This window comes from Branchiostoma lanceolatum, chromosome 7, assembly GCF_035083965.1.
Source record: "Branchiostoma lanceolatum isolate klBraLanc5 chromosome 7, klBraLanc5.hap2, whole genome shotgun sequence".
In the NCBI taxonomy this organism is placed as follows: domain Eukaryota; kingdom Metazoa; phylum Chordata; class Leptocardii; order Amphioxiformes; family Branchiostomatidae; genus Branchiostoma; species Branchiostoma lanceolatum.
In genome coordinates, this window is record NC_089728.1 from 8418012 (window position 1) to 8437152 (window position 19141).

The 19141-nt window shown below is 39.3% G+C and overlaps 1 protein-coding gene across 2 annotated transcripts in view; it reads right to left on the bottom strand.

The window, feature by feature from the left end:
• LOC136439017 (diacylglycerol O-acyltransferase 1-like) overlaps window positions 1-19134 on the bottom strand; it is a 37013-nt gene extending 17879 nt beyond the window's left edge. The window contains exons 1-15 of one of the 2 annotated variants that reach the window (XM_066434118.1): window positions 18973-19134; window positions 17872-17959; window positions 17315-17355; window positions 16849-16934; window positions 16324-16376; window positions 16030-16132; window positions 15552-15701; window positions 15012-15098; window positions 14654-14757; window positions 14181-14219; window positions 13839-13880; window positions 12161-12205; window positions 10541-10653; window positions 6285-6350; window positions 5842-5929 (exon numbers count right to left, since the gene is read on the bottom strand). In XM_066434118.1, coding sequence (XP_066290215.1) covers window positions 5842-5929; window positions 6285-6350; window positions 10541-10653; window positions 12161-12205; window positions 13839-13880; window positions 14181-14219; window positions 14654-14757; window positions 15012-15098; window positions 15552-15701; window positions 16030-16132; window positions 16324-16376; window positions 16849-16934; window positions 17315-17355; window positions 17872-17959; window positions 18973-19103 — 1236 coding nt within the window. In that variant the 5' untranslated portion in view covers window positions 19104-19134. Of the gene's footprint in view, window positions 1-5841; window positions 5930-6284; window positions 6351-10540; window positions 10654-12160; window positions 12206-13838; window positions 13881-14180; window positions 14220-14653; window positions 14758-15011; window positions 15102-15551; window positions 15702-16029; window positions 16133-16323; window positions 16377-16848; window positions 16935-17314; window positions 17356-17871; window positions 17960-18972 lie in introns of both variants that reach the window. The other variant, XM_066434117.1, reaches the window with a different exon arrangement.
• Between the last annotated feature and the right edge of the window lie 7 nt (window positions 19135-19141).

Here is a 19141-nt window from a genome sequence, read left to right on the forward strand (position 1 = left end):
AATATGATAACTTTATAACTGATCCCTTGAGGGGGAATCCATGTCGTGCTGACACCATTCATTAACAGCTTTAGAACAAAATAGTTATTTCCTCTTCGTGGATCAATTCTAAAGATTATAACGTAGTGGATCAATAGATGTTATGTGGATAATAGCAACTTTTTCCAATCCCATGAGAGTTTACTAAGTTGCAACCTGTCTTTGATTCATTTATCCAAAGCTTTTTCTCGTCAAATTGGCTTCAGAACAAACTTAGAGAACAAGAGTAAGAAATAATAACAACTTAAAAGGCAACTTTTGCAAGCAGATGCATATTTTCCTCTCAATTAATGAACCCCTGTGTAAAAATGAAGCATTCAAAATTTGGAGATTAGAATTCCCTGGACCTTATTAAATTTCATGAGTGCTGTTTTGTAGCTTCTTGCTTGCAAGACATTTCCACAATAGCCCAAAATATATGTCATTGATTAGACTATTTTACTGTGAATGGGTTAGATTGATATACTGAGACTTCAGTCATGATATAAACAAATGTATTTCAATATACTGGAAATTTGTAAGGTTACCATAGTTGTGAAGAATCTAACTTCACAAAATTTTACACCAAAGTCTAAACTAAGCCAGGTAATTTGAAAATTATCTACAAGAGCCACAAGATGTCCTCTTCATTTCCTTATTCAAGTCACAGCAACTCAATCCATATTGACATCCCCTGTGTAATGATTTAAGATACCTTAATGGGCCTTGCAAGATAAGCAGAGTCTGACTTCTACTTGGTGTCTCTGTCACGGTTATTACATGCAAACTCATGGCTATGGATACATGTAATCAATGACATGGCCATATGACAATATGCCATCACATTGACAAGACTCTCTTCTTCAGAGCCCTCTAGATGCTAACAGATAAGACTGGCAGTATGACAACAACTTGGGAGGCCGGAAATTAGACGTCAAGTCGTTGCAGGCTGAAGCAAAACAAAAGGTTTCACACCAGGTGGAGTGGAAAAGAAAAATGTTAGGATGGCACATATGCTAGATACAAATGTCGATGTTGGTAATTGACTCATACCTAGACTAGAGTTCCACGACCTCATACCTTCGCCAAATGATTCTAACCTTTTTGATTGATGAATTGTGAATGTTTCTCATTTTATGTAAATAATGTCCTCATTTGCATGAGTATGTTATATCAGATGATCATCTTCTACACCCAACCAACAAAAGTTAACTAAAACTCATTAACAAAGGGTATGGTAATGTGACTTGCAAGCCTACTTATCTATGCTAGAGTAAGATTCCCTTCATGCATCATGCATGTAATTATCAATATGAACTCTGAAAAAGTCTTCAGCCAGACAGGTATTGGAGATGTCTCATGTACAGACTGAAGTAAAAACACAGAAAGATTTCGCACGATGAATGTCTCCATCATGGTGACATGAGTCTCTCTTTGTTCTAAAACAACTCTTATAACAGAAAAAAACTTTTAGCATCACTAGCTTTACTTGATATTTTAAACAATGTCATATGCTTGTCTTAAATCATTGGGTACTTAATTAAGTAACATCACAGCACACAGTGAAATCAATGTGTCTGCATGCCAAGCTTAAAGCAAATTCATTTGTGTCGAAAATGGGTAAAAAGCTTAAGATGTTAATCTTAAGCGCTTTAAGTCCTGTGGTACGTGATAGAACTTTGGTGCCATACACTGCCTTTACAGTGACAAAGGTTATCAAACACCTACAAGCAAATGTCTCAGCCTATTTAACCACTACCGTAAGCTAAGCACCTATTTTAGTCTAATTCATATGTCTGTGTTCCTGAGTCAAGTCCCATCTTCAACCACAGGGAACATTCTCCTAACTTATGGGATTTATAATCAATCCTCGTTTCCAGGATGGTAGTGATCATGAGCTAATTAGATTTGTCTGGCGCCACTTTTGTGCTGCCAAAGTTGACAACACTGGAGCCGCCTGCCAAAACCCCAGACTGAAAGACGGGATTTTCTAGCTCCCAGAAGGATTCAAAGGATAAAGCCAGTAAATTGTTTACGTTGTCAGTTTTCAAGTCGGAGAGAGTGTCATGCAGCATTTGTACCAGAGCTCCTGAACTCAGGAGGGTTCTCAATAGTAACATGCAGTCTATGCTTCAGTGAGGTGAGTCTATGTGCCACAAGTCTCGTGACCTCAAGTGAACAAAAACATTTAGTACTGTCAGGTTTGTGTCATTCTAACAACAAACACACTCCCTTTACTGGCTGGTCACCATCTGAGTAACTTTCTCTGTATTGACAGTATTTTACTTGCCAATTTTTTATTGTACAGTGTACCACTAAAGCCTTGCAGACAGAGCATCTATTGGACATCGATTATATGAAGACCAATTATTCAATCTGGAATTGCCGCAGCTAGGCACTTGCTGGCACCTGACAAGATCTTTAACTATAACTCTTTATCAAATTTTCTCCTGATGGGGATTAGAATCTCACAAGCTAGACATAGCCTCACTACATACAGCTGCAGCCACAAATTTATTGGCAATAATGCTTTGAGGCAAATGGAGAGTTTAATGTGGAAACCATAAAATAAATGTCAATGAAACGTTCCAGTACATTACCACCACGACATTAATGACAATGGTATGAAATTCTTAAAGTAAAACCATTGTTGAAATGAAGATTATATGTCCAGCCTCTTGAGACTACCTCCGTTCATATATACCAGATCATGGTGAAATGGCAACATGCAAGGGCTAAAAAATAGCCAACATTCATTCTAACTTGGCATCATGCAGAGGAATGCCTATCCTAGCATTGACATGTGAGCTCTTAAATTCTACCATCCATATGAGGTAATAATCCTATAAGTACATACCTGGTAATACGGTCATTAGATTATATTGCCCTAAGCACTTTGAGCACCAAATTCATAGCAGCAAAACTGCTCTTACTGAGATAATGAAAGAAGTTTGAAGGTAGAAGTAAAAGTTTATACAACTTTTGATTCATTTGCCTGTGTGAAGTTGAAAGGTATCATTTACGCCTGATGCCAAATGGGAAAAACTTGTAATCTGGTGTTCCTTTACAAAGTCTTCTTAAAGAAATGGAACATCTGAGCCACTGAGTAACCCATCAATACTTGTCAGAAGCGGCTTCGGAGATGTCCCTTGACTGTCACACGCGGAGTAAACTTACGATATCCATGGATAAGATCTAGTGAATTTCATGGTCCTAAATTGTGATGGATAAGTATCAGTTGTGAATATAATAGCTTCCAATTTCGCGTTGTAGAGTTATGTGAGTGGGATATCACAAAAACTCAATTTCAAGCCAGGAGTTCTTGGACACCATCCTTCAAAGTAACAGGAGTGCTTATCTGGTAAAGCCATGCTGGGAGTGAAATTTATCAGAAGACTTTTTAGCCTTGGCAAAACAGATAACTATAGCTAGAAAGACAGTGTGGCTTGAAACAAACTGCATGTGCATGACACAGCCAGATAAGGTGACTTGCGAGGCACGCAAGATGGAGATTTACCTGGTACTTTCCTAATCTTGCCTTAGAAGCTTAAATGAGGCCAATTTTCACTCACTACATGTAATTGATATATCTATTTACAGGGCTACGTCAATGACCCGAACGTTCCTTCAATTTAATACATTTGTCGTTGTTTGCAAAAATAGAGATTTACTGAGTGGTTCCAATTGTGTATTATATGCACTTAAGTTTGTGGTTGGTAGTAAATTCCAACATGCTGCCCTCATTATGTCAGGAGGGGGGCTCTTCACAACAGTCAGGCTGAGTGTTGATTACACTTTTGTTGGTTGATTGTCAGATGCATGTACATGAGAAGTAATGAGAATGATATTGCACTCAGTCAACCTTTTGAATGCGAGTGTGAGAATGATGGCAAGGCATTGCTTGGAAAATGCAGTCTTTTGTGAGACAGGAAATAAGATGATCTTTCATGTGGCTAGGCTTTGAGTTAAGTTCCTCTTGTCCATCTGATGTCAACGTGAACTTATTTCTTACCATTCTTTGTTTGAATTGGAAAACATCATGCTTTTAAGATTGAAAATAAGGTCTAAATCATTTTAGTATTGCTTTGTAGTCTTCATCACAATCTTGTGGCCTTACTTGGCGATCAAATACTGAAGATGAAAACAAGTTTGCAGCAGTGATTCACGGGAGTCACAATGATTTGCAGTACATTTGAGCTGGAAATGCCAATTTTCCTTTAACACATGGCCCTGAATGTGCTTGGTTACACACCTTGCGTGGGCACATAACATGCTAAACATCAATATTAGCTGCTTAAGGACCATTTTTATTACGTTCACATCTAAGTGCACGAACACCTTCGCTTTGTATTGATGACAGTGCTTAGCACATGGAACTCAATGCTGATGAATAATACACCGCCGTAATTGACGTTCGGTGTTTATCCAGTGTTCCAGCGCAGCAATTACATTGATCTCCTACAGGGAGCAAGGCATATGTGATGAAAGCTCTCATGTCTGGGCTTTATTCTCCAGCCACTCTGCACTTAGCTCACTTTCCAGCGAGGCACTTATGCAGGGTCTGATGTCTGTGGGGGAACATCAATAACCGTGCGTTTGCATCCACTGGGTAAGAATAATTTCACGGTAAAGGCCAAACCCACCGCAGAATTGTCAGACAGCATGACAGGTAGATACTCTCTATGGGCTCTGCCACACACTTACCATAAAACCAAACTTCACGGGGCTTGGGGATATGGAAGTCGGTCCGAGATGTAAAACTGATGGCACGCTGACAGACATAGTTTGTCATCAAGGCTATCAGTGGGTGGTGGTGTTCCTTTCTGGCTCCTGAAGGTATGCATAATGGCCAGGCAGGGACATCCACCTTCTACTGTCGAATTCTTGACTCACTTGAAGTGTGAAATGATGGCTCCCTTGAAGCAGCCCATCCCATCACTTAACTCTGTGTGCTTAATATACTCTCAATAACCACCAGGCCTGCTGTCTTATATAACAGTTTATTTATGTGAACTTGAGTGCCCAGTGGAAAAAAGCTCAGAACATTCTAAAATATTGTTTGCCATGTTTCAATAGGTGTATTTCTGGTGAGATTGATTATTTTTGCAGTCTGTTTCTGGTTTCTTTGTTAAGTAAAGTTAGACATTGTTGTCAGGAATGACATATACGACTGAGTGTAGACTTAATAACCTGAGTGTAATACAATACGTTTTGGACTCCAGAGACAGCTAAGAAGAGAAGAACTCAATAAAGAAGGTAAAGGTTATTCACCGTATTTCAGCACTACCAGTATATCTTAGTATGTCAAAACAAACAACTAAGGTCTGTAACTATTTGCCTTCTCCCTGCTGGGGGTTGGTATAGGGTAATGTAAGTTAGCATGGGCAAGATAATATACAAGTGGCGTTGTGGCAGCGCGGTGGCAGAAGGTTTGACCCAGAACCCAGAGGTCCTGGGTTCAAATCCGTGGTTCCCTAAATTTGTCCCCTTGACATTGCGGCCTTAGGAAAGGCACTTTATACGACTTTCCTCATTTCACTCACTGTACAGGTGAAAATGGGTTAGCTTCGGTTAGGGACATCCCTTGGATAGATCGTTAAATGGAGGTCCCGTGTTTGAGGAGAGCCACACACAGTGAGCACGTAAAAGAAACTACCACATTTATCAAAAAGAGTAGAGGTCCTTCCCAGTGTCAGTGGATCAAATAAATCTGTCCAATTATGCAGCTTGTACTGTTCAGTACAAACCTGGTGCATTACACCATCAGGCAGTTTACTGGGGCCAGTATGCAATACAAACAAACATATGAGTTGGTATACTTACTTCATGAAAAAAAGCCGATGTAGCAAACACACAGATTTGTCCAAACATTCTGCTGTAGCCTCTTCGCATCAAGGGCTGATACAAGTGCCTGGAAATGAAGGTTAATATAAAAAAATGCTTCTAAATAATGCAAAAATTCCTCTTCAACATTTGACAAAACAGGATTTAAAGAAAGAGGGGGCTGACTACTTTACTACTTATAATATAAAGTCTGACAAGGAATCATTTACTCCATGAACTTACAATTTACATTTTTGACATCCTTAGTTGAAATAAACTATCTCTAGATACTGTTCAGTCTTCCTATAAGCTTGGAGATTGAACATTTGAGTTATATTGTGCCACATGATACATGTATTATACCAGCAGACATGTTATGTCACAAAGTGTTTATTAAGCAAAGGGGGGGGGTGACACAGACTGCCTTTTGACTCTGCTCTCACCTCTTGCACCACCTGTATACTGGGATGTTCCAGTTGGACCAGAAGTACTGGACAGACTCAGAGTTCCTGTAGGCAAAAAAAGAAATTCATCATGGTAAAAGACCAGTACTGTTTTCACCAGACAGTACAGCCATAATGGTAGAAATAAGATCAAGAGACACCCCAGATCTGATCAAAGATTAAACGACTAAAGTGTGGGTCTAAAATCGTCTTTATTCTGTAGTACAATATGAATTACACACAGTCTAAAAGCCTGGGACAGCCCTGTATCTCAATTTTTGCCTTCAGGAGGGTGAAAGGCAAGAATACAATACATGTGTATCAGACATTTCAAGATGGTTTCTTGTTTCAAAAGATACAAAAATATTTCATACAACATTTGATAAAACTATATTCTACAGGAAAACTATCCTGAAGTGCATTATTCATATGATCAATAATGTCTGCCAAAGTTCAACCTTCCTGATAACCGAGGTCTAGATGAGTCAGCATTTTCTCTCCCAACTGTCCTCTCCCCAAAATGACATCAAGATTGATGGTGCTATCCTTGCAGGATTGGGCTGTAGGCTGCTATTGTCACTGGTGCTGATTGAAATGTCCAGCAGTAAAGACTCTTCTTTTAAATCATGTGCCCTGGAGATTGCTCTCTGAGCCGATAACAATAGGATAATCAAGGTCTTGTGGCTGCTAACACGGTTAGGATCAAGAAGGTTAATTCTAGACCCTACCAGTTAGTTTTTGATTAGTACCCTTCTTCAATGTCAACGTAGGAAACTGAAAGAAAGTGTCCTGATCACCTACAAATTAAAGTTTACTCAACAGGGTTAGTAATAATACAAAGAAATTGTTCTTTAAACTATCTCATTGGGATGGAGGGAGGGAAGGAAGCTTTTTAAGAAAAAATGTTGACAAAATTGTTTTTCGATCTACAAGCAATTTAATACTCTTACCCACTGTTTGCTTTTTTTCCAACAGTTTTACTCCCATCCTAACTTACAAATTGAATGTAAAACTTTTGGGAGACATTTACCAGAAATTGGGAAGATTTAGATAGCCTACTAATCCAAAGAAAGAAACCATGAAGCCTGCACACAGTGTGTTTGTACATTAATACATGACTGATGGTACTTCAGGGACGCTTTGAAGCCTTAACAGAATCCTGTGGCTTGTAATCTGCTCATGCATCACAATCAACAGGTCCACCGGCTGCATACTAACTGCAGCTTAATGTGGTCTGTCAAGCAACAGGGTTATGCAGATGGCAGTTCAGTAATTCAGCAATATCCATCTAGGCATTCCTGCAAATCCTGAAGTTGAACCACTAATAACTTCTGACTCACTTCCAGTCCCTGAGATGACTAGAAAATGTAGATATGGTATTCACACGTCAAGAAATAGATAATGATGTAATTTATAAAACAACAAAGAAACAAAATCAAATCTAAATGGATGCCAGTTATCAACATCTGTCAGACCTACAGAGTTCAAATGTCGTTTCATCATTGTCATAGATTGAAAAACACAGAATGTTATCAAATTCACAAATCTATCATAGTTTTCAAGACGTCTACAAGAGAAAGTTGAGCTCCTGATATGTGGACGTCCAATTTTTTATATTTAAATCCTTTCCTCTCCCATTTATGCTTCAATCAATCATCCTGGGCTTTCCTACTCTGTCTTACTACCCATTTTGATACTTAAAAGTCTCAAAGTTTTCAAGACTTTAGTCCCTAAGATTTATCACAATGGTGTAGTACTTCTCAGGTGTAAGGTATAATAATTAATGCTGATTATACATGATTTTCTGGATCTTCTTCCTCCTGTAGTTGTAGCTATAGACAATTGCCATATGATAAATGTAGTCAACATGGTTTGGCACTGTCTGCTGGAACAAAAACTTTTGTCTGATATCTGCAGAATACTTCAGCCATTATGAAAGTTAAGGATAACATCAGTCATCGATGATAACAGCTTGCCTGTGATGTAGTGGGCAGCCTGCCAAGTTTCTTGAATGCTAGCTCTATCTACATGTAAACTTGACATGGACTGGTGCAAGTGTTGTTGTATGTAATACAATAAATACATAGAGTTAGAAGTTGAAAACATTTCATATCCAAAAATTGAAGGAACATTGATTCCAACATTCTATTCCTAAACTGGTATTCAAATTTTCTACAGCAGCACACGATAAGTATGTTCGAATTATTCTATGGAAGCTCATGTGGTTCAAGACTTAGTATAGAATGAGATACTGTGAGATACCACAATGTACAGACCAGTCTGTAACACCCGTATCAAATGTTATCATAGCCCAGGTATGACATAAATGTAAATACTGAAATCATATATGTATATCTCCAAGGTAGATAATACAATGTTTTCTGCTGTATCAAACGATTCAGTAAAGTCCACTGTATGTAAACAGCAGAGTTAAATACAACAGTACTCATGAATTAATATAGCTCTCATAAAACAATTTTACCTCTACCACCCATGAAGACCATGTCCCCTCAGCAATGCTGCCCTTCCAAATCACATTTAAAAAATCAATACGCTGCTAAATCAATCTTAATGGCTCTCTTTGAACTTGACTTTGATTTAGCGAAAGGGGCAGAGCCATCCATTAGGCCCCTTACACTCATGAGAGGTGACCATGACCAATGAAACTGCTTTTATCCATGAATAAAACTGACAGCGCCACTGGAGGGAATTGACGGCCAGCCAGAAATTCTTTTGGTGGGCAGTGAGGCCTAAAAATGACAGTGAAATGAAAAAGCCAAACTTGTGACTCTTATGGAGTCAAGCTGTGAATAGGAGCTTTGTTATCACCTTCATGAAAAATGGAGATCTGCACAATGTAATTGTTTTGGGTGTGTCTGTCTGTGTTTCTGCATATTTGTGGTCAGCAATAACTCAAGAACCTCTGGATGGATTGTGATATTTGGTGTGTCAGTACGTGACAAGATGTAGGTCAAGGTCGACTTGGGGCCCCTGGAATCTTTCCTCTGTACTGCAGCAGAAATTCTGGTAACTGTATCTGTCTCATAAATATCTGAGTCTTTAAGGTCTAGGATAGTGCTAAATCAGTCTTAAATTACAACTTGTTCATTGTAAGAATTTGAAAACAAATAATACTTGGATTTCTCTGGCTACTAATATTTGACGTAGAGATGATAATGACAACATGTTTACCGAGTTAATGCAGCTGTAGAAAGACTTGGATAAATGATATTTTTATCATCTGTAAACTGCAAATGTCCCTGTTACAGTTACGGTAGATTGCTCACATTGCAAAGAACAGCCAAGTTCGACATAAAGAAAAGTTTCCTCTCATTGAATTTCCTTCCTGCCTCAAGACCCAAACAGCAGACACAGGCCCTCTAGAGAGACAAAATCATTACCAATTAAGACACAAATACCATTAGAAAAATTCCCAGATCCCTGCAGACAATTACCATTAAAGTTAGTCAATAAACTATTTTCCACTAGTTAAATGTCCATGTCCCTTGTGTACACTTTCCACTAAGACCTTGAACTTAAACCTCTCCAGGCAAGCCTAAGCACAGAGCAATTTTGAATAGAAGATATTCTATTCTCCATCGTACTGCAAAGGTCACGGCTAACTGATCATCCACATTGATCAAGCTCACTGGAGGTTGTTTCCACTGAATGGCTCATTTGATGTGGTTACCTTTTGGCAACATTTTCTCACTGTAGGGCTGTCAACAGCTTTAATCTTTTTCCTTTCCGCTAATTGTTTGGGAGCCCATGTTGTTCATTTTCATTGTTAAATCTGTGATTTTAAGCTTACAAAATTACATTTTCATCAGTCTCATATCATGAAGTTCAGAATTTTTCATGTCTGTCTCAACAAGCTGTCCCAGTTTAAAGGGATGGGTCCTGGGGACAGCCCTGGGTCCCTGGTGTTCTTTTCCAACATTTTTTTCTAATCAATACATTTCGTAGTCTGTTTGATTCCAATCCAGAAAGGATAGAAAGTCTGCCAATGTATCAAAAACAAGTTTAGAATCAGTCATGGGGACTTTCACTCTCTCACTGACTCAATCACTCTCACTGACTCACTTGCTTTCTTTTTCACTCATTCTCTTTGACTCTTTCAATCTCTATTTCACTCTCTTTTGCTTTCTTCCACTTTCTCTCTCTCTCTCTCTCTCTCTCTCTCTCTGCAAGAATATGTTTGATAGCATTACTTTGAAAGAGTTTGCAGAAGACCCTTATCGTGTGTGAGAACTTACCACCAATCCCTGTAGAAGGTGCGGTCTGCAAACTGTGTTATCTCAGCCAGCACGTTCAGGTTGGAGTGGAAGAACCAATAGAAGAAGATGAGCCAGATGAAGTGGTTGGGGATCTGTGGGAAGAGCCAATAGAAGAATCCCATATGAGGAGGAGAGTCCCCAAACAATCAGTTGGTGGATTACAGTTAAGGAGAAGAAATGCCTCCTTGCCATACCGTGATCACCTTGGGAATAGATTTGATGCGGAGACTTAGTTCTCTATCTACTTCTTCCACCTGACTCAACAAACCTGCCATCACAAAAGTTTGTAAGTGTTCCACTGTGATACAGACTTATTCTTTGGGGGCAGATATCTAAATGCCATCAATCACTTCAGTCTACCATTGCTTTGTGTAACAGGATTTAATGGAAAAGGCTACCCTTGTGGATTATATTGCATATACAAGCATCCTTCCTTCACACTTGCTTGACAACAAAGGTTGGCCTCCGTCCAACTGCCAGTCCAAATTCAATGTGAAGTGGTATCAAGGAGGGCTAGCCTCGGGGCCAATAAATCAAATCTATAAGCACGTCAATGGTGCATAGGAACTTATGGTATTCATAAACCTGCTCCTGGGCAAAGTGACAAAATCATAGAACAGTTTTATCTTATTCTGCTTAAAGTTATGCTGCAACATGGGTTCACACAGTAAAATGTCTACTCACTGTAAAATACCAGACTTTATCATTATTGTTGTTAATGTCATCTGAACGTCAAAGGTGACCAAAAATTGGGAAATCATTATTCTTCTGTTGTAAAAAGTTACTTGAACTTGTCTAAAACATTGCTCAAAACATGGTTCATTTCTATGCCATTAATAGCTGTAGGTAAGGCAATGGCCTCGTGTGTGTGAACGTCCTATCCCTGCGAGATTTATCTCAATGTCAGGTCAAAGCATTAAACAGCTGTCCCATGGGTCTGGTCGAGCTGGTGACTGATTGTAATGCATTACACAGTCTGGCATGTTATTGCTCAACCAGGAAATAATCAAATTTACAGTTCAATGCTGTAGACGACTGGCTAACCAACACCAAGTCACCAATGTCCTGGTATGCTCGAGACTTGTCCTACATATACTTACAGTTCTAACATAATCTGCTAGAGGGCACCAATATATTGAGGACTGGCTCACCAACATCAAGTCACCAGTGTCCTGGTATGCTCGAAACGTGTCCTACCTTCAGTTCTAATATAATCTGCAAGAGGGCACCGATATATCGAGGACTGGTTCACCAATACCAAGTCACCAGTGTCCTGGTATGCTTGAAACGTGTCCTACCTTCAGTTCTAACATAATCTGCAAGAGGGCACCGATATATTGAGGACTGGCTCACCAACACCAAGTCACCAGTGTCCTGAATCTCCTGATATGCTCAAGACTTGTCGTATTTCCTTCAGAATCAGTTCTAACATAACTTGCTAGAGGGCACCAGTTTATTGAGGACTGGCTAACCAACATGAAGTCACCAGTGTCCTGGTATGCTCGAAACTTGTTCTACCTACAGTTGTAACATAACTTGCTAGAGGGCACCGATATACTGAGCAGGATCTACCAAGAGTTGAGAAGAAAAACTACTCACAGCAAGTTTCATGATTCTTTCCACCATCATTGGCAGGTCCATGTCCTGAGGGGGGGAATCGTACAACAGCACACAATCTATCAATCACAATATCTGACAATCTATACACAATAACAAGACTTCAGCATGGTATCTTTCAGTGTTCAGAATATACAGTCACACTCATAATTTTTAACCGTTGTATCTTTTTCCAGTGAAAAAAAACAAAAGAAGTTTTGGTATCTTGATAAAACAGGTTTTGATTAATTTGGAATGTATACAGTCAAACCTGTATTAGCGGTCACCTTTGCATAGCGGCCACCTGCCCATAGTGGTCACTTTTTGTCGGTCCCTTGGATTTTTCCCATTGACATAAGCATTAAGAATTAGGCTATAGCGGCCACCTGTCCAACGCGGTCGCGGCCAGACGATTTTCGGTCCCGCGAGTACAGTAACACTGCCGATAACGGGCAATGTGCGCCGGTGGAAGCCGCATTGCCACCACACGCCGGGTTCAAAATCTTCATTTTTTTAATGCAGTTATCAAGTTTATGTGAACTCATTTGACAGGATAATAATGATAAAGAAAACAAGAATGTTTTATCTTTGTTAGATTATCCCAAAGACATTATATAGGATCCATGGTTTGACGCAAACTGAAGTATTTCTTCACATGGCTTGCGTTTGTACATCGTAGCATATTTGACTATTTCTGTGCATTTGGACTGGGCAAAAATTACGGTAGTTTTTGGAAAATACAGCCCGCACATGTATCTGATGCGCTAAGTTCGCGAATTGTTTCAATATCGGCCCAATATTCTCGTTTTCCCCGGGAATTCATCCGAAAATGTGCCCAAACACGATTTTCAAAATGGCGGAGCAGCATAAAGGTCATCGGAAGACACCACTGTTGCGGAGGTATAGTGTGTTAAATTTATGTTGCTGCAAACTATCACTGAGGATAATTACTTAACCAAAAGCCTCAAACTAAATATGGATAACATTACTATGATGTATACTTTGGGCTGTTGCAATTTTCTTAACAGAAAAAAGCCCTCAAAAGAGCGACCTTCCTCTCATTACCCTATTAGCATAATGGTAGAAGCCGATCATGACAAGCAAACAACAACAGATTAGGAAAATTGTCGCCACGATTTTATGTTTGAAAACGGTCGAAAACTAACAGTAAGTGGCAACTTAGCAACATATATTTTGTTCTTAACTAACTAGGTGGCATTTTGCTGCGAAGGACTTAGTTTCATATGATTAAAACTCGTTGGTGACGCGCGTGCCGGCAGTGAAGCAGTCGCGAATGATCAAGAGTAGAGTATGGCGATGCTGGTCTGTTCAGACATGAAGCTCGAGCAAGCCATGGATTTTGGAGTTGGCAGATACAATAATTCTTTTTTCAAGCCCATAATAGAAGTAAAAGAATAAGAATCGAATTTCTAAAATATGCCTTACCTATGTTAATGTTTACATGTGTACTGTACGGTGAATAAAAAAAATGTATCTCAGTGGGTACTGAAAACATGTGTCACTCGTGGTCAATTAATCAACATTTTCTCCATAGCGGCCACCTGTCCTTAGCGGCCAGTTTTGGCCAGTCCCTTGAGTGACCGCTATAGACAGGTTTGACTGTACATGATAACACAAAAACTTGAGTTAAAACAAAAAAACATTTCCGAAGTACACTTACCACAAATGGCTTGATGGCATTATGAAGCAGAGGAGCAATCCACTGGTGTATGATTCAGAAAAAAACATATGGTTGAAGTCTATTTCATAGTACTATGTCATAGATGCTTCACGCAAAGCTATGTGAAAGTCACTAATGTCTGAAATAAGCATTGTCTACAAAGGTAGGAATGTTAGAAGTCATCTTAAAATATGAAGCAAAAATCGTTATAACTAAATGATTATCACCTTCTACAGGAATTATCAAAACTGCAAACTCTAAGTAAATTTTCTTGTATATAGGTCTGACAAAGGCTTGTTATAACAATAAGCTTTTCTTGACATAAAGCTAATGGCATTTTACCTGCTGAATCAAGCCCAACATCAGTTGAAGAAGCATGAACTGGAATGTTAAGGAGAAAAGAGTCACTTCAGACTTGAAAGACCGAACTTATACCTTCTTTAACACAACCATGTGTTAGAAACATCAAAGGCGGTGATCAGAAAAAGGGTAATAAAAACGTTTCAAAATCAAATGATTAAGGGGTTCAAAATGTTCCAAACCATTGCCTCTTTTTACCACTAAACTGACTGTTTATAGTGTGTCATATGATGATACTAGAGATTTTGACCAAGTCTTACATCTTTTATGGGTACATTATGATTTACCCCTACGTTTAGTGATAGTAGCACGATCACGACAAACAAATCAATTGACAAAGACAACTTAGAATGTCAACTAATGGTAACAACGATTACACCATGTAACATTCTTGTTTACATGGTTCATAACATTTACACATGTACATGAACAAGACCAGTCATACGTGCACCCACCATTTCTGCCAGGCGTTTTAGCAGGAATCTCTTGCGGATACGTGGGGTTCTTGGGAAGTTTAGTTCATAGCAGAGGGTGGGGAACAACATGAAGTAGTACAGATCTGGAATGCACAGGGGATGGGGTGAGGAAAACATACTATTACTACAGTTGCATTAAAACCGGACTAACAGGTTTGTGGTTATACAGTGTAAGTCTGTAAAACTTGGACCAATTTTAGAGAGAAAAGTTCACACTTTTAGTGTTATTTAGCAATGACAGTGAATATGTTACGAAAACCACTTATCAATTCAATTCAATGCTTATAAGTAACATTTTGAGTAGAAAACATGTGCAAAGCAGTTGGTGATGATCTACCTTTGAGGGCCAGGTTATCAGGATATGTCACCAGTTGAGTCTCTAGTTTTCCATTGGCCAGGTTTTGTGCTGTACCGTTGGCATCACCTGCTGTTGTCACAGAAAAAATGGATGTGTAGCTGGCAAAAATAGCATTATCTTTAAAGATTATTTTCCATTCAACCATTAGCCTGGGTACCGGACCACCGCGCTAAAGTCACAACTTGCCCCATCACCACAGTTAGCACACGGGCCCCTAATTATCTCACACCTAGCGATAGATATCAGAGATCGGCTAACAAGAGAGACCGGGTGCAAACTCTACATCGCATATGATGTTCTCCCCCAGCCAAAAAGGCGCCAGCCATCGTCTGGTATCAGCGTAAGGTCTGGTATCAAGGCTATTCAACCATTCACGTTTTAAGTGGAAAATACATAACACTTAAAAATTTATCCCCATAATGAATGTTAGGAAACATTTGCATTACGGAAGTAACGTAATGTCCTACATGCTATAATAGTATTACCATTCATTCATAAAAGTTATTTGTTAGTACAGACCATCACCAACACTCTTGGTAGGCTTCCTCCGGCCACCCTTACGCTGTCCTGAGGACTTGTACTGGTACCGCAGCCAGTGATTGGTGGCGATGTACGACACTGTCTTCAGGAACACACATGTGTACACAAATAGCGCATAAGAAGCACCAGCTGGAAGAAAAACAAAAGTCTGTGTTTAGCCATAAAAAATGACCACTGCAGTATAAATGACAGTTGCTAGGTGGAGCTCTTGTACTATGTCTTTATTGTCTAATCTTCAGGAACACACATTTGTAGACAGTGTATAAGAAGCACTTACTAGAAGGGAGACATAAGTCTGTGTTCACTGTTCAGCCATCAATACTGTTATGACAATAATACAAGTAGAATACTGCAATAAAACTGACAGTTGCTAGGGGGAGCACTTGTACAGTACTGTACTTCATATAGTATCTATATAGATTAGAACTGTATCTATTATAGAACAATGTATCCTTACCTGGTCCAGGTTCCACTGTGAGAACAACAGTGGCAGGAAACACCAGGATGGCTGCACAGTTGACGACATGCATCGCCCTTCCCACTGGCTCTGAGACCCAGCCCTACAGGAGAAATCACACTTTAAACAAGGAAGCTTTTGAAAAAGCTGGCCGCACGATAATTAGTGTTGCGTTGCTAAAGCAGAGGTATCGTGCAGCAAAAGCAGTGGTGTAGAAACTTGAACTTATTGGCCACAGTAGTGATGCATCAATAACCTCAATCCTGTCATGTACAATTAATTTTTTTGTCTCACCTTTAGAAGCCATATCTCCAGCTGGAATGATGCTAAGATGAATATGTTGGAACCTATTGAAAAATGCATAATGATTAATGAAGGCAGTTATATCGGTTATGCTACAATATTATATCAATGCACAGGTTCAAAATGCAAACCCTGACCAGGCCTCGAAATAGTGGGTGCATGTGCACCTGTGTGCACCCAAAATTGGAGCTGTGCACCTTGTTTTTGACTGTGGGTGCACCAGTGCACCTAGATATGCTATAAGGTAAGGGTACTATTGTACACTAGTATACAGAAAATACTCTTGAAATGTAAGCATCTTGACTTACTTGACTTTTAGACAGAATAGCTAAAATGACCCTTCGTTGTATTCTACTTGATGTATCTAGTTAGCTAAGAAGCTGGCCTGTGTAGGCCCTGGTCTGACATCCACGCTATGTAGCAGAGTACCTGGACAGTATAGAACTGCAGGTTATCGGAGACAGAATAAAACAAACATGCTGTAATTGTATATGATTGTTAGTGCTTTGAACTCACATGCAATGAGTATCACACAGGGCCAGTTGTAGGGGTCTGCCACAAAGATTGTCACCCAGGACACTGGATCTATCAGGATACCATACCTACATGCATCCAGTAAATACAAATGGTTAGAACCATGTCTCCTTCACATGTACAAGGCATTTTAGTGAAATACAAATGTAATACCAACATACAAAGTCATAAGAACATCTGTATAACAGTAGCATGCTGTGTTATGTTAACATCAATACATTAAAACATGGGGTAAGTCAAAGGTACATTTAAAAAATGTTTGAATGTCTGAATGGCTATAGCTATCATCTAATCTGTTTTGAAAATTTTCAATGATGGAATTACCTTCTCACATATCTAAATTTGACAATTTACAATGGATATGAAAATGGTAATCAAGAACCTCCTTGATCATAGTTCATACCAAGGGAATACTCTGTAAGAGTCTACTTCTACTAGACAGCCTTACTTAATCAAGTTTTCCAGGGCCACTCGAGATGTGGTCAGCACCTGTAACCACAAAAAAAGAAAGGAAATGTACAATGTCATCATAAAGTAAATATTGTCTAGTCATCAAAGGGCTATCCAAATATTGTTAGGATAAGGTCCAGTTATTCCTGTAGAATATGCCAATCTGTCATTTGCTTCACGTAAATGTTCACTATGCAATCCTTTTCTTTATTGCAGGGACAGGTAATCATTAACTACTTACCCTTGATAGTATCATAGCACATCGGCAATACAAACAATAGTGTCCAACTAAACACATAAACTAGCCTCCTTAGCAGGCACTACGAGTCTGGCTTTTTAGGGCTTATATTATTTTTTCTAATGGCATATCACTTCTACTACACTCTGTTTCTATGACTCTGATGCAAGGCCACAAGAAACCACAAGGGATTTCATTGTCACAACACTCATATCACTGTCATAATACTATATTCTCAAGAAAATTATGACATTTTGCATGTCTGGTACTTCCTACTCTAAAAATAGTAACATTACATAAAAAGTGTATTAACTGACCAGTAAGACAATACACAGGTTGAGAACACCCCTGTAGTTGTTGTAACCACTGCCAGTGCTGAAGAGTGACTCTGATGGAAAGTGAATCCTGAAATCAAACAAGATCAGTTGAGAGAGATGCAACTTTTCAATGGAACAGCTTTGGGAGTGGATGATATGATAAAATTCAGGTAGGATGATTGCCTGACTATAAAACTAAATTTGGTAACAGAAGCACAGAGAAACTTTTATCACTCGAATAATCATGATCAACCATCAATACCATCATCGCAAAAAAACACAAACAAAACCCAGGGCACCACAGTGATACATAACACTGAAGTACAAAAATTGTAGTCATTTCCCCAAGAAAAGTCATTGAGAGGAATGCCAAACCAAAACATGGGCGACAAAACAGCGACATTTTAATTTAAAGCTGGGAGAGCCTGCCTGTGTTTACACAAGCTATCGCTGGCTGTAAATGACTACCTCCCCACAAGGGGCGGTAACCATCGGGCCTCTGTCCTTGAGAAAGGCCTGTGGCACGTGCACGTTCGGAACTATCACGTGTACACCATACATGGACACACCTTATTCGACCTACTTTCGGACCACGTCCTGATTGGGACCAAGGTCGACAAAACCACGCCCCTTCCGTCATATCTTTCACGGCCTTTCGCAAGCACTGGGGCGGAAATCATTCATGGCACAGTATGGGTCTCTGACGCAATACTTACACGCGTTGGCTACAGGACTGATTAGAGATTAAAGTGTTAAGACCTTAAACCTCCTTGATGATCCGTACGTACGCGACTTGAGGCACGTAACATCACACTTTTTATCTGCAACGTTTCTAAAAGAGTAAGTCTGTATCCAGCCTGTGTAAAGCCAATTCAATCAATTTTGTTATGGACAAAATGTTTCAAAGTAGAGGTGTAATTCTTACAAAAATAGCACACAACAGATAAATTGCTGAATTTTAGGGAAATTCTTTGAAGAAACAACGCACAATTCAAGACTCAAGTTCATGAAATAATTTGACGCAGGAACATAAACTCAACCTGTGTATAAGAATTTGAATAACGCGGCCATATTGCATTGCGACGAAACGAAAATACTTACGGCTTTTCGTAAAACTCTCGTCTGTCTTTCTCTGCCTCTTTTTGCTTCTTAACCTTCTCCCTATCTTCTACTGAAGACGTCGACTTCGTCCGGCGGTGAAGAAGCTTTCGTTCTTCCGCGGTTGTTGCCATTTTGCTAATTTACATATGACCTATGACCTCACACAAAG